Source organism: Bactrocera neohumeralis, chromosome 3 (genome assembly GCF_024586455.1).
Source record: "Bactrocera neohumeralis isolate Rockhampton chromosome 3, APGP_CSIRO_Bneo_wtdbg2-racon-allhic-juicebox.fasta_v2, whole genome shotgun sequence".
NCBI classification, from domain to species: Eukaryota; Metazoa; Arthropoda; class Insecta; order Diptera; family Tephritidae; genus Bactrocera; species Bactrocera neohumeralis.
In genome coordinates, this window is record NC_065920.1 from 45,385,169 (window position 1) to 45,399,669 (window position 14,501).

At 37.4% G+C, this 14,501-nt stretch overlaps 1 protein-coding gene and 1 long non-coding RNA gene across 2 annotated transcripts in view; both read right to left on the reverse strand.

Moving 5' to 3' along the window:
• LOC126752725 (uncharacterized) overlaps positions 1 to 14,501 on the reverse strand; it is a 216,222-nt gene that overhangs the window by 99,383 nt on the left and 102,338 nt on the right. The gene's annotated exons all lie outside the window — the stretch shown is intronic.
• The window catches only part of LOC126752717 (lachesin), a 241,696-nt gene that overhangs the window by 68,060 nt on the left and 159,135 nt on the right, over positions 1 to 14,501 (reverse strand). The window contains exon 6 of the mRNA XM_050463694.1: positions 13,366 to 13,561. Coding sequence (XP_050319651.1) covers positions 13,366 to 13,561 — 196 coding nt within the window. The remainder of the gene's footprint in view (positions 1 to 13,365; positions 13,562 to 14,501) is intronic.

The window sequence follows — 14,501 nt, forward strand, 5'->3', positions numbered from 1 at the left end:
ACATAATCATAATTTCATTCATAACAAAATAAAAAATACAAAACAAAAACCATATATAAAAGAGAAGAAAATAGAAAATAGGTAGATTTATTGAAAAAACCGTTCAATGCTGTTTAATCACTGTCATTATCCGTAGTGGAAATTATTCTTAGCCGCTTATTTTGATCGCCGGCACTGATATCACTAGAATTTGTATCAGAATCAATAGTAAGAACTATGGATTGATGTTCTGATTGACTTAGCATCTCCGACTGAGTTTGCACCATAAATTCAGTTAATTTTGTTTGAATGCTTCTTTTTGGATCCAATAAATTCCGATGTAGTTCTTTATATTTTAACATGCAGAGCCTCAATTCTATTTGAAACGTCGTTTTCTTCCTTTTGTGCTTACCACCGAACCACACTCGACGATAGCGACGCCACGCTGTCGCCCACTAAAACAGTACTGCTTGAAGAGGCGACATGCAAACAACCAATCACAACACAATCAACGGCTGATGCAATAATGAGGAACTTATAGAATTGACAGACGGCAGCGTTAATCCGGATTAACTGCGCACTTAATCAGATCCAAATTTGTAGGTGACAGACGGCAGCTATGCGAGTTTGAAACTCTCATAAACAGCTCATTGTCCTTTTTATAATAAATTTTCAATGAAAATTGATAGAAGATAAACATTACGGTTGTTAGCCGACCAATTTTTACCAAACCATTTTTTATTACAAAAGCATATCAACACATTATTTTTAAAACTGCATCATAACATAGAAGTTTTATTGATATTAAATTGAGAATTTGATAAACAGCTGTCAGGGTTGCTTGTATTTCATTCACAATAGATAAAAATTGGCCATTTTTAACAATGTTGCCAACGAAAATCTCACAAACTCCCTAAAATTTTGAGAGTTATTTTTGGATTCAGCAACGTAGTTAGCTGTGGTAACTCCTGAATTAATCCCGAAAAATGCAATTAATCTGGTTTAACGCTGCCGTCTGTCAATGCTATTAGTCTTTTAACGAAATTCCCGAAACTGTATTCCCAAAAATTATTACGTGTAAAAACATGTATGTAAACAAGCAAAAGACGAAAAAAAACAATCGCGATAAAGTGAGAAATTCGTGTAAAAAAAGGAATTTGCGCTGCAAAAATAACCGCGGTAAAGTGAAATAGCGTAAAAAGAGATCGCGTAAAAAAAGGACTAAGTGTATAATAATAAATTTCACAGAGTGATCGTAGGAATCACTACAGAACGTCAGTGGGCTTACTTTTTATTTAGTGTTGAAAGTAAATGAAAGATATTGGAGACAAATTTATCCATTACCATTGTCACAGTTGCCATTAATTTAGGAAAACCAAATTTATTTTAATAGTCTTCACAATGTTCAGTTTATCACTCCATATTGTACTATATTCCGGTGCCGAATCGTAATAAATCTAATCCATTCCTATGTTGACCTGTAATTCTTCTCTTGAAAGCTCTGTAAGTTTTCAGTCTCTTCCAGTTATTATATGTAAATATCGCTTGAAGTATTGACCAGTGGTCTTTGTACATTACCGATGTGGGTCCAATCTCAAAAGTGACAAAAGATTCTGAGGATTCCCACTGACAGGCAGGATGATAATAATTTAATCTAAGACAGCGGAAATACAACGGTCAAGTCATTTCTCTGCGATTATTTCCCGTACAGTACGACGGGAAATCCACCACAAAGTGCTGATTGATTAAAATATACCAAAATTTAGTGATTAGTTATAAAAAATGTAGCCTTCTGTTAAATCAATCCAGTCATTTGTTAGTGCTAAATTGGAATTTCGTAAGCGACACAATGAGCTAATTTTCGGCTGAAATCCATTCGTTTAATTCGTTTATCAGTGTTCAAACCGAGCCAGCAGACAGATGAGAAGAACCATCCTTACGTTGATGTATTCTTCATATAATATGGAACATTTACAATATTCCAGGAAAAATCCCGACGGCATGCATCGTGTTCTTACGGAAAAAACACAATATTAATTTTGGAATAAACTGTATTTAAACGCGCCTGATTCTGTTCAGTATGTATAATCGATTCAGTCATTCCATTAACATGAAGTATTAGGAGCTTTTAGGATGACGAAGCAAGCTCAATGGTTTTGGAACGTATAAAAATATTATATAAGTAGCAGCTCTTTTGTCGAGATATATTGTTTTGGTAATCACCCACTAAAATGAAGTACTCTTGATTCCAGTATCCACGCCAATTAACAAAAAAATGAATCACTTAGATATACATAGGAAGGAAACTAAGACGAACGTTGGTAATATCGATTATTGTGAATCTGTAGCGGTCAGCTCTTCAATATTCGCACTGCGCTCTCCCTGTCTACGAATTCGGTGGCTTCTGGATATCCACAAGCACTTTAGTCTTAGGTTATAATATAGCCCTCGGGAGAAAAATGAGCAGTTTCTAAACTAAAGCAAATCTTTGCAAGTTTTGTCATGTTCCAAGGTACAACCTGCTGATACTGAAATAGATGATTTGAAAAAGGTCGTGTGACTAGAATATCTTGATTTTCAGGAAGCTGTAAAGAACTGAGTCACCTTAGACTTTGTTTGGGTAAAATTTTTTTTCGAAAGTGTTTGCATGCAGATAGAATGCTGATTTGCCATCAAAATTTTTTGTGGAACCTGACAGTCATTGTCAAATTAGTGTATGCCAAAGAACTCAACCACGACATGGACCACCCTTTATGCGTAATTGAACATTTCTTTGCTCACGTACGTATGGTAGTAATATTATGTGACTTCTGTACTGTATCTTATATATATTTTAAGTATACAAAAACAAATATTCAAATATGTTTTAAAAGGCTGCACAAGTTTCTTCCATCCCCTTGAACTTCATATAATTCATACAAAAAAAAAAAAAAAGAATCGCATACAAATAATAAGACCAGAAGAAGAAAAAAAGGGAGTAGTGCTCATAGCAGCCATTAGTGTGGAGACACCGACTTTGCTAAACAGTCATTATGTGGCAAGCCAAACACTTGCGTTTGTGCACAAAAGACATACACCGCAATTCGTAACATACAAAAAACAATAACAACACCAACATGTCATCCGGAGTATGTGCACACAATGAACGTTCACAACACCTAATCGCTGGCCCCAACACATTAATGCTTAAGTGTTTGTGTGTGTGAGTACATCCAACCTTTTCAAAGCAGGCTAAGCACACTCAGGCAAAGTTGAAGTGTTTGAGTGGATTGTTGCCCCACCTTTGTCCCGCACAAGTTGCACTCTCGCGCTCAATTAGGGCGGCAACGGGTAAATGAGTATCGTTTTACTTACCATTTAATCGCAGCATACAAAAGATTCAGGGGAATACGGTAGCAATTTGTGTTTGGGTGGTGAGAGGAAACATTTGAGGATCTTAAAGTGGTGTCAGGGATTTACTAGATTGTTATTTTAACTATGTTATTAGTGATTTTCGTAGGGTAAAATGAAATAATAATGACACATATTCTACAATTTCATAAATTTACGGGAAAGCTTAAAGACTTTAAAAATCAAGCAAACTATAATACTTCCAATATACCATATATAATACCAAATCTTTCAAAATCATTCTCATAAATCTCTCTAGTGTTTGTGTTTTTTTTTACTCCTTAACATTTATTCCGGCTATCATTAAACTTAATCAGAAACGATCTACATACCATAACTGTTCGAAACATATTTGATGGTAAGGAAACCTAGGAAGTTCCACCTTTTAGCACTTGGGCTTACATAAATCTACTGTCTACAAAACTGTTTTATATTCATATCTCATGTGAGAAGAACTGAGACAATGTTTAAAATTATATTTTAAGGGGCACTAGAGCAATAAAAGCATCTAAATTTGACAATTTGTTCAGGGAGAGAGCTCCACGGTGTGGGTATTCTAGCGTGTAGCTTTAGCTTAAGTTTTTTGCGAAGTTGTAAAAGTGTGCTTTAAGCCAAAGCAAAAGTAATCCTCCTATCAGAAGATGCTATAAATTTTGCAATTGACCTCAAATGTCAGTTCTGTTTTGACATTTGTGTCGTAAACACATGCGAAATACACGTAAACGCGGGTTAATGGTGATTATTTATTTGACCAATAATCGGTCGGTGGCTTAGCCGCTCGCCTCGAAGAGACTGGCATAACACGAGATGCTGCCAGGCGTGGCAGACCCCGAAGTTGCCGTTCTGCAGAGAATATTGCTGCTATTGCCTAGGATGTCATGGAAGCGCCACGTCCCACGCAAATGGGTATCAGTCGACGGTGTTTACAGCGAATTTTGGTACAAGATTTGAAGATGTTTCCGTACAAAGTCTTGACGGTGCATCAGCTGTTTGCTGCTGACCGCCAATCGCTTCTAATATACGCTCAAGCTATCCTTAATCACCACCAAGAGGAAGATGATTTTTCATCAAAAATAATCATGAGTGATGAGGCCCATTTCCCTCTTAGCGGGTACGTAAATAAGCAAAATTTACGCTTCTGGGGCATTGAAAATCCGCGTGTAACCCACGAAGAGCCATTACATCCGCTCAAAGTCACTGTTTGGTGTGCTGTTTTCGCTGGAGGAGTCATCGGACCTTTTTTCTTCGAAGACGTCGCGGGCCAAACGGTTACTGCCACTGGTGAGCGCTACAGAGCAATGATCAACGAGTTCGTTTTGCCGCAACTTGATGAATTGGGATTGGAAAACATGTGGTTCCAACAGGACGGTGCAACGGCACATACTGCACGTGCCACAACCGATATGCTGAAGGATGCATTTCCCGGGCGCCTAATCTCCCGTTTTGGCGATTTGCACTGGCCAGCAAGATCGCCTGATTTGACCGCTCCAGACTTCTTTTTGTGGGGCTTTTTGAAGTCGCGGGTTTATGTCAACAAGCCTCAGACTCTTGCGGCTCTTAAAGACAATATCCGTCAAGAATGTGAGGACCTATCGCCGGAAGTTCTGGCCAAAGTGATGAAAATGCCATAAAAAGGGCTCAATTGACAATCAACTGTGACTTGATGTAAAAAAATTTAAAAGACTACTAATCTACAGCTGAATCAAAGTTTTTAATTTTTTAAAAAAATTACAGCCAAAAAACATCGGAAGGTTATTTTTTGAAAATATCTGAGATTCTAACCCCTTAAGTACTTTGTATTACTATTGCTAGCTTCACAAGATACCTGAAGATACACTCCTTGATTGCTTGCCCTTCATATATGTATGTACATGTACGGTTTTCAAAAAGCCGTTGAAAAATCGTTTGCTAAATATCTGCCTTCCACAAAGATTTCGGTGCGACATCAACATACCTTACTAAAAAACTACTAAAATTAATTGTTTTGTAAAATTCGTTTATGCTATTGACATTTCGGATTTAGAAGAGCTGAATGTTTCTGAAGAAAATTAGTAATTAGCTCGAAACTGAATTTCATTCTCAGAAAACAGAGTCAGTATGGCATAATCTCTTACCACTATGATTTTCTGAGTCTAACTGTTATATTTATATTTGAAACAAGCAAAACTGCTTTACATATTTCTAATATAAAATGGTGATATTAATGAGACCAGATGGTTCAGACTATTGGAGTGGGCAACAATATTTAAACCGTTAATAAGTTTTTAGGTGTCGCTATATAATATGTCCGACATTTCGAAATTTGTTAGTGCTCGTTAATCACAGGTTTGTTGGACAGATATTAAAGATTTAAGGAAACGTACTGTCCTTTTAGTTAACTGAAAAATCTGAGGTTAAAATGAATCTCCCAGTAAGCTATTGGCTATCAATAAAAATCGAAAATTTGTGTGTATCTACTTGAAGTTTATGTTGTTATGAGTTCATCACTTTGAAAAGTTTTAAAGGCTTACTTATTTAATATGTTTATTAATCCTTTATGAATCCTTTCCTACAGTGTTCTGCTATAAATTAATGAATTTAGTAACGGTGGTTTAAGTTCAGTGGGGAATTCCGAGGGGGAAATTTCGCCCTCCCAAAGGCTAAACGGCTTATTACTAATTTTACTACTCTGAAAAAATTATAAAGTAACAGAAATATAATCTAGAAATTTGCTTTTTTTTGAAACAAAATTAAATACTGTCTCTATTTTTGAATATAATAAATAATGCTAAGCTACCACTAAAGTAACATAGTGTAGCAGCGTATGCAGAATATATTGTTAATAAGTCCAATCAGATCCGTAACTGAAATTGAAACAGATTCTGCATTCAGCTCCATCTGTAATATGTTCGATTGATACATTCTCCTTGGTTTATCCTCCAAGTTTTCCAACATAGAAATATTAGTAACTGGAAAAATAAGGAAACAGCAGGAAAAAAATTACTCATCGTATCCGTGCACAAATTTCAATTTATAAATGGTATTTTTTGCCTAAGTGATATTCCATCTCTTTCACTCAGCGTGATCAAAACGATCGATCTGACAAAGACATCAAATATGATAGATAAGCTGCTCGTAAAGTTCCGAAATCGAAGGCATTGATCCTTTTATTTAGACACAAAAAAATGGCGGCAGAACTGAAAATTGACGAAGAAAAACCAAGAATCTGCGGCCGACAAACCAAACGCGAAAATTTCTGCGTGAAAACTTGCAAAGAGTAGTACAGGGTCTCAATGTACATACATACCTCTGTTGGATAAAATCGGCGAAGATTTGAATTACCTTTGATTTTTACTCCTTATTGTCTTTTTAACCCAAGATTACTGATTGTAGAGTAGGTATGAAGGATTCCTTTTATATTTCGGTATTTGAGAGTCAATGAGAATCGCTTTATCGTTTTTCAAAACATTCTCTATTAAGATTTATACACTTTTGCAAGCGTTTGAACTAATTGTCGAGGCACAATTGCTACTTTGATTGAGGTATCTCCAAAACATGCCTTTTTGGAAGCATTAACCGCCTCTTCAAGTGTCGAAAAACGTTGACCTTTTAAGGGGGATGACTCTTAAAATCGATATTTTGAGTGCTCGAAAATGCAGTTGTTTCAATCGATGTGTGAGAGCTAGCTTTGTCGTGGTGACGAGTGATCCGTCTTCGGCGGTTATTCTTCTTATTTTTTGAAAGACAACTGGCAAACAAATAGTTGTATACCACTCAGAATATACTGCTCTGCGTGGTTCTAGTGGCATGGTTGCGACATGTCAAGTTTTTCGAAAAACAGGTAACTATTTGCTTGGAATTGCTTCGAAAATTTTTTTAGATTCGACTCATCATGAAACATCCATACAGTCGACAGCTGTTCACGTTCGGCCACAATTGCTCACCTTTCCTTTCACCATTTTATGGACGTGTTTCGAAGCAGCACTCTCGTATTTTGTTAAAATTTCTTTCGACCAATCGACATGAGCGTTTTTATGAGCGGTTAACAAATTGTGTGCGATCCAACGTGAACCATTTTTTTTACAGTCAAATGTTCATACAATCTTGAATATATGGTATGCTAGTTCACTTATGCCTAAATCGTCTCAACTTCACTATATGTCACAGGACGGTCTTGCAATGTCAGTTTGCGCACAGCATCAAAAGTTTCCGGAATAACAATTGATTATGAACGATCTTCCCGAAATTCGTCTTTGAGCGATCTACAACCTCGATTGAGTTCATCATACCATCGATAATAACTGGCTCTTGATGTTGATTCATCGTTAAAAATTGAATTTAGTTCATCTATTCTCTTTTGAAGAGCTAACCCTCGTCGAAAGTTTTAAAAAATAATCACTCGAAAATGTTCGAGATTTAGAACCGTCTTTTGGTCTTGAAGAATATTTTAAGTTACTGTAAACAACGTATGTCAAAACGTTCTGAGTATGCAAACCATCAAAAGTGTCGAATTTTTGGAAAAATACTTGTGAACTTTAAATTGCAGCCCTAATGTTCCCAAATGCCGACATATGAAAGGCAACCTACATAGAGTGGTCGCTTAAAAAATCAACTAGGCTTTTTGGAGACCCCTTGTTATACCACCGAAGCTAAAGTCCTCTTATTCATATCTCCTACCTGAAATAACCCGTGTTTCTGATGAAATTCATGGCTACCAAAAATTTTATCTTTGCAAACTCAGAGACGTCATCAAAAAACCCTCCTCCGGTAGTTACAGTTATTATGTAAGGACTTACATTCGCACCGCACATAACATGTTTTATAGTCTCCTCTTCATCTACCTCCTGACAGCTTCTGCTATAGTCGTTATTTGGTGTTTCTAGCTTACTGGCATATCTGCCAATTCTTGTCACGTTTTCCTGCTTGGATTGATTGCACCGAGACATAGGTACATTTATAACCTATTTGTCGATTGAATATCTGCAAGTAGCCAGAGGCAGAGAGATACATTTCCTCTTTTTCGGAGTCTAACTGTAGTGTACTGCCTGTTATGGCTTGTTACGCCACTTCATAATTACAAGGGATATCACTGGGCCCTGGAAATCATTGCAGGCTTATCGGGATATGGGGTGTTAGATCCATTAGAGATCGAAGCGTTCTTTGAAAACCATTGACGAAGCCCTAAAAAGACTTTAGTGATTTCAAAGCTGCTTGGCTATCTGTATATCATATTAATATTATAAATGCGAATGTAAGTTTGTTTGTTACGCTTTCACGCAAAAACTACTTAACCGATCATCATGAAACTTTGTACAGATAATCCTGAAAGTATTAGAAGTAAAATAGAGTACTTTATATTAAAAAAAAAAATTAAGAAAGATAAAAAAATTTTTTTCAAAAAATCGTCAAATTTAGCTACTTCAACGCCATCTAGCATTACAGTAGGGGAAGGTGGGGAATGTTGGGCCCGGGGGAATCCCGGGCCAGCGCGATATTTTTTTCCCTAGTATAGGTTGACATCTGCAACCAACTGTCATCGGCTCGTCTCATACTAAGCTCAGTTTCTATATAGCACTCGAGCTGCGAACACGTGTTATAACCTCTCTGCCACAACAAAAAGAAATTCGACACTCCGAAAGTTTTTTTTCAACTCTGTGTACAGTTGACAGCACATTTTCCAATAAATTCATCAAGGCAAATATGTTTATAATATTAGTTGAGCCTTTAGCCTTCGACACGCAAAAGAAATTTTGCACGAATTTACATTGTGTTCGTTATCCACCGCCATTTTGCAAATATGAGCGTACGGGGAATGGCGGTTTTTTACATTTGACATGCTAACTTCATATATTTGACGTGTATAAGTGATTTTTCGTGCAGAATTTCAACAACACAATAGTTTTTCAACATTTCCTGATAGTTTCGTGCTCCGAAAAATTTTTTTTAGTCATTATGCCGGGGTACTATCCCAAACAAGAGAAAATTGTTGATTTCGACAACATTTTGGAGGCGATCAAGACGGTGAAAATACATCACAACAGCGTTCGACAATCTGCGACGGCACACAAAATTCCGAGGACCAACCTGATGCGTTATATTGCAGCATTTGATGGTGCGAGCATCGACGTTACTACTGCCAATGCCGATGTAATGAAGAATTTGCTGGCTGAAAGCACGACGATGGGCACAAAAACAGTGAGTTCTGCTGGTTTCTTTCTTTTTCTTTCATCGAATAATAAATAATTTTTTTTTATTTCAGATCTTCAACATGGAACAAGAGAAGGCGCTGATAAGCTACATTCTCCAGGCCAGCGACATCAACTATGGAATTAGTTTGATGGAGCTTCGTAAGCTCGCGTATGAATTTGCTCGGAAAGTTGGCGCGTCGTATCCGGATCCATGGAACGACAATCAACAGGCGAGTAAGGATTGGCAGTTGGCGTTCATGAAACGCCACAAAAATTTGTCACTGCGAACACCAGAGCAAGTAAGCCAGAGCCGTGCGAAGCGATTAAACAAAGAGAATGTCGATGCATTCTTTGCCAACCTTTCATCCGTTCTCGGTAAGACGCCGTTTGAACCTCACCGAATATGGAACATGGATGAAACCGGGTGCCCGACCGTGCCAACCAGACCTGTCAAAACCATCGCGCGCAAAGGACAAAAGCAGGTCGGCTCATCAACATCTGCCGAAAAAGGCACCAATGTGTCTTTGACTTTGGCCGTCAGCGCTAGTGGCCAGTCTATACCGTCATTCTTCCTCTTTCCCCGAGTCAACATGAAAGAGATTTTTATGACTCATGCGAGTCATGGCGCTGTTGGTGTTGCGAACGGTTCTGGTTACATGAACTCTGACGTATTCCCTCAATTCATGCGTCATTTCATCAAGCACACCGGTGCTAATGCCGATTCGCCAACCATGTTGCTGCTGGACAACCACGATTCGCATTTATCGATCGAGGCGATAAATTTGGCGTTGGATCATGGCATCACGTTGCTGTCTTTTCCGCCGAAATGCACGCACAAAATGCAGCCGCTAGATGTTGCGATATTTGCACCATTTAAAGGCATGATGACCGTGAAGCATGATGCATGGAAAAAGTCCAACATTGGTGTCACTTTCGATCTGCATCATGTGCCGCTCCTTGTCGATCAGTGCCTCGATGTTATGTTAACGCCGAAAACCATCAAATCCGGCTTCCGAACAACTGGCATCTACCCGTTCAACCCGCAAATTTTCACTGAAGTTGACTTTGTCGCTTCGGAACTGAGCGGCAAAAATTTGTTCGGTGACGAAGAGAAAGACGCCGACAATCAACGTCGAGTTCTTGCCTCTGGTGATGCCATTGTGACTGCTGTTAATGAGGAGGTGTCAACGTCGGAGGCATCGACAAGTGCCCCAGCTTCAACAAGTGGTGCTGCATCATCGTCGTTGTCTCTTGTTTCGGCTCCACAGCTCCGTGATGCATTGAAATCATTTGGCCCATTGAAATTAGGCACCTGCGCCGAAATCAAAACGTGGCCGCAAGACAATGGAGTCAACGATTTTGACATCGCCTGAGGTTGTCGCAGATCTGCGTGACAAGGCCGAAAAAAGCGGCAAAAATTGACGAAGGCAGCCGATGAACCAGCAGCCAAGAAGCAAAAAGGCCGTGGCAAATCGAAGACGCCACGGAAGAGGAGCCCCTCTCCGACCGAGACCGACATCGAAGAGGACTTCGATTTTTGCACGATTTGCAAGAAAAAGATGCCAAAACACGAGAATCGTCAAAACACGACCCATTGCATCGTTTGTGATCGGGGTTCACTTGAAATGTGCCGAACCGACCCGAACACTTACACCTGCATCCACTGCGAGTCGGAATAATTTTTTCGCCAATTCCTATTTTTCTTATTATTTATGAATCTCTCTTTCATTTCCATTGATAAATAAACGTTTTTCATCGGTAACAATCATGTTTTAATCGATTTACAGACTGGCCCGACATTCCCCAATCAGGTTTTTTGCGCCAATGGCTATAACTTTTAATTTTTGTAGAATTTTATCAAACCAATGTTATCAAAAGGAAGGTTACGACTCGCACTACAAATCCATGCTTTGGAATTTTCACAAAAAATAACTTTTATGTGATTTTTTAACCGAAATCAAAACGTGGCCCAACATTCCCCCCTTCCCCTAATGAAGTTTCAACCATGAATACTGTAATACCGTCCAACTGTATTACCGGCGGTGACGCTAATATATAATTCAATTGAATATACATAGTTTCAACTGTTTCTAATTTTTCTATATTTATTGTTATTTTCATCTGTCGTTAGTGGAAATTTGGTATATCCAAAATTTCATCGCAGGCCCGTGCCGCAAAAGTTCCACGAAATCAAGAAACTTAGGCTGACGCAGAGTTGAGAAGACAACATAGTTGTTTAGATGTTGACGTTGAATGTATGTATATATTACTGTTAAGAGAATTTTGTAATTTAGTAGAAAGTGATGTGGATCTCATTGCTAATGTTTTTCCGGAATTGCAAAAAGAATTTGTGTAGTGATCAATGGTTGTGTGCAAGAGCAATATTAGCACATAAAAATGAAATTGTTAATAGGATCAACACTGACATTTTAAACGAGGTTCAAGGATAAATGAAGGAATATTTGTCAATGGATACAATTATAGATACGGAACTAAGTACTTCATATCCTGTGGAGTTTTTAAATTCACTTGAACTATCGGGTGTACCGTCACATAAACTTCAATGGAAAATAAATGTACCAGAAATGCTTATGTGAAATCTAGATGCTGCTCGGCTATGTAATGGAACAGCTTCGGATAACAAAATTGGGACAGAGCATACTTGGTGCTACTATTTTAACAGGTGTCGGTAAAGGAAATAGTGTTTTAATACTATTTAATAATAGTATTACCTCGGATACCAATTATTCCCACTGACCTTCCATTCCAATTTAAAAGGGTTCAGTTTCCCGTCAAGCTTAGCTTTGCTGTTACTATAAACAAGGCTAGACATTACAGGTAGCAGGAGTGCATTTAGAAAACCCATGCTTCTCTCATGGTCAACTTTATGTAGCCTGTTCACGTGTATCTAATGCTCAGAATTTACACATATTTGCACCCGACGGGAAAACTTATAACATTGTCTACAAAAATATCCTAGATTAATACTTTGTATTTTATTTTTTTAAATTGTTAGAATTCAGAATTATTTATTTTTGTTACGGTGAAATATATTTTAACATTTGTTGTTGTATTTCAATACGCATATTTTAAGGTGTTGAAACTTCATTGTCTGTAGTAATTTTTAAAAATTTTTGATCTCAGCCAAGCAATAAAATTTAGTTATCATTTTGACTCATTTCAATTATCATACCCTTAATACTTATTTAATGGCTTCACTGCGGGCGAAGCCGCGGGTAAAAAGCTAGTAGTATATAAATATATATACATATATACTATAAACATATCAGAACAATACGACTTTATTTGATAGATTTTAGATATCAAAATGTCCTTCCGTTTACCAAACCACTGCAGTGTATTCCAAGGCAATAGGCCATTTGGGCCACACTATCCTTAACCAAGTGTAAAGCGCTGAAGCTGCTTTCATTACCCTATAGTCTAAGTTTTGCTTCAAAGCTCCCTACATATTTAAAATTAGTTTAGCGGAGGTATTCTGGTATTTAACTCTGACTGAACTGCCACGTCATCAGCGTAGGCTATATTAGCGATTGAAAGTCTATTAACATTTTATTTGTGGATGGATATAAAATATGGATGTGGACTTTTAAAGTGATCTCGAATGATAAATAATGACATACGTAATGCTTTTTTCATGTATCTATAATTTTCTCAATTCTTTAGGAAAAAGAACTACACAAGGTACATTCATATATAACTATTTATGTTTTTTATATAATGTGTTAAAACACATACAAATTTTAGCAACTCGGCAAAAATGTTTTTTTTAACTACTTCCTTCAATTCTTATACTCATGCATAGTCTTACCTTGTTTCTCTCTTGTCTCCGTTCGTAGAACTATATCCTTAGCGCCCTCACGTCGCCATTGCACAGTCGGTTCAGGGACGCCTGTAGCACTACAGATGAGCACGATTGTGCCACCTTCATTGCAGATACCCTCTTCGAGATTTTGTTCCGGATGATTTAGAATATCCGGCGGCACTACAACATCCAAATAGCCAGACTGCAGTTGGTGGTGATGGTGGCAAGTGCAAGGATTGGTGCAAAATGTGAACGAATGTGGAATAAAAACACATACACATAAACACGTAAGTATACTAAGCATTACATGGTTGGTGCAGTTGAAGAATGAACATAAAAGAGATATGAATAATTGCAAAAATATAAAATAGAAAATAGTCATACGACAAATACTATTAATCACTTTAATGTTAAAGATAGGTTGGAGTTAAGTTACTAGCAGGTTTTTCTGGAAATTTTGAAATTGATAATTTCGCATAGAATAACTATTACTGAAATTAGGCGTTAATCTTCCACTTAAAGACTGTAGGTTAAGTGGTGAAAACTCAGGTAATCATCCACCTGTATAAGACATTGCAACTCACATACCACAAAGACCGAATCCTTTACTAGAAGCGGTGATATAGTATATCTGAAATCGAACACATCTTCTCGAGCAAAAAATATTACGTATTCTTATCGTGTCCGCGTTACAATAATTAAAGAGCGGAGGTAGAGGTATTCATTGAAGAGCCACTCACTCCAGAAAATATTGTTCTTCAATTACACTGGTAGACATATAATTTATGACATGAAAATTCTTAGGTGTTTCTAATGCAGTTTGATACCCTGAAGTCAAATCTGAAAACAGAATTTTTTTATCACCCACAGATATTCTGTAACTTACGGCTTTAGATTTTACAATACATAAAATTTCATTATTATGCATCATCTCATATTTCCACATGATCAGGGATTTATTCGGTTTAGACCGGTTCTGCGTGCTTGTTTTGAAGTAAACAGCGTATTTTACGATCATTTTATTTTATAAAATTTTTCAATAGACTAACGGTGTCCGAATCGGTTACGTGTTCTACAAGTATATTTGGATAGAAAAACGTTTTTGAGTTCACATTCTTTTACGTTTGGTATTACAGTTTTTG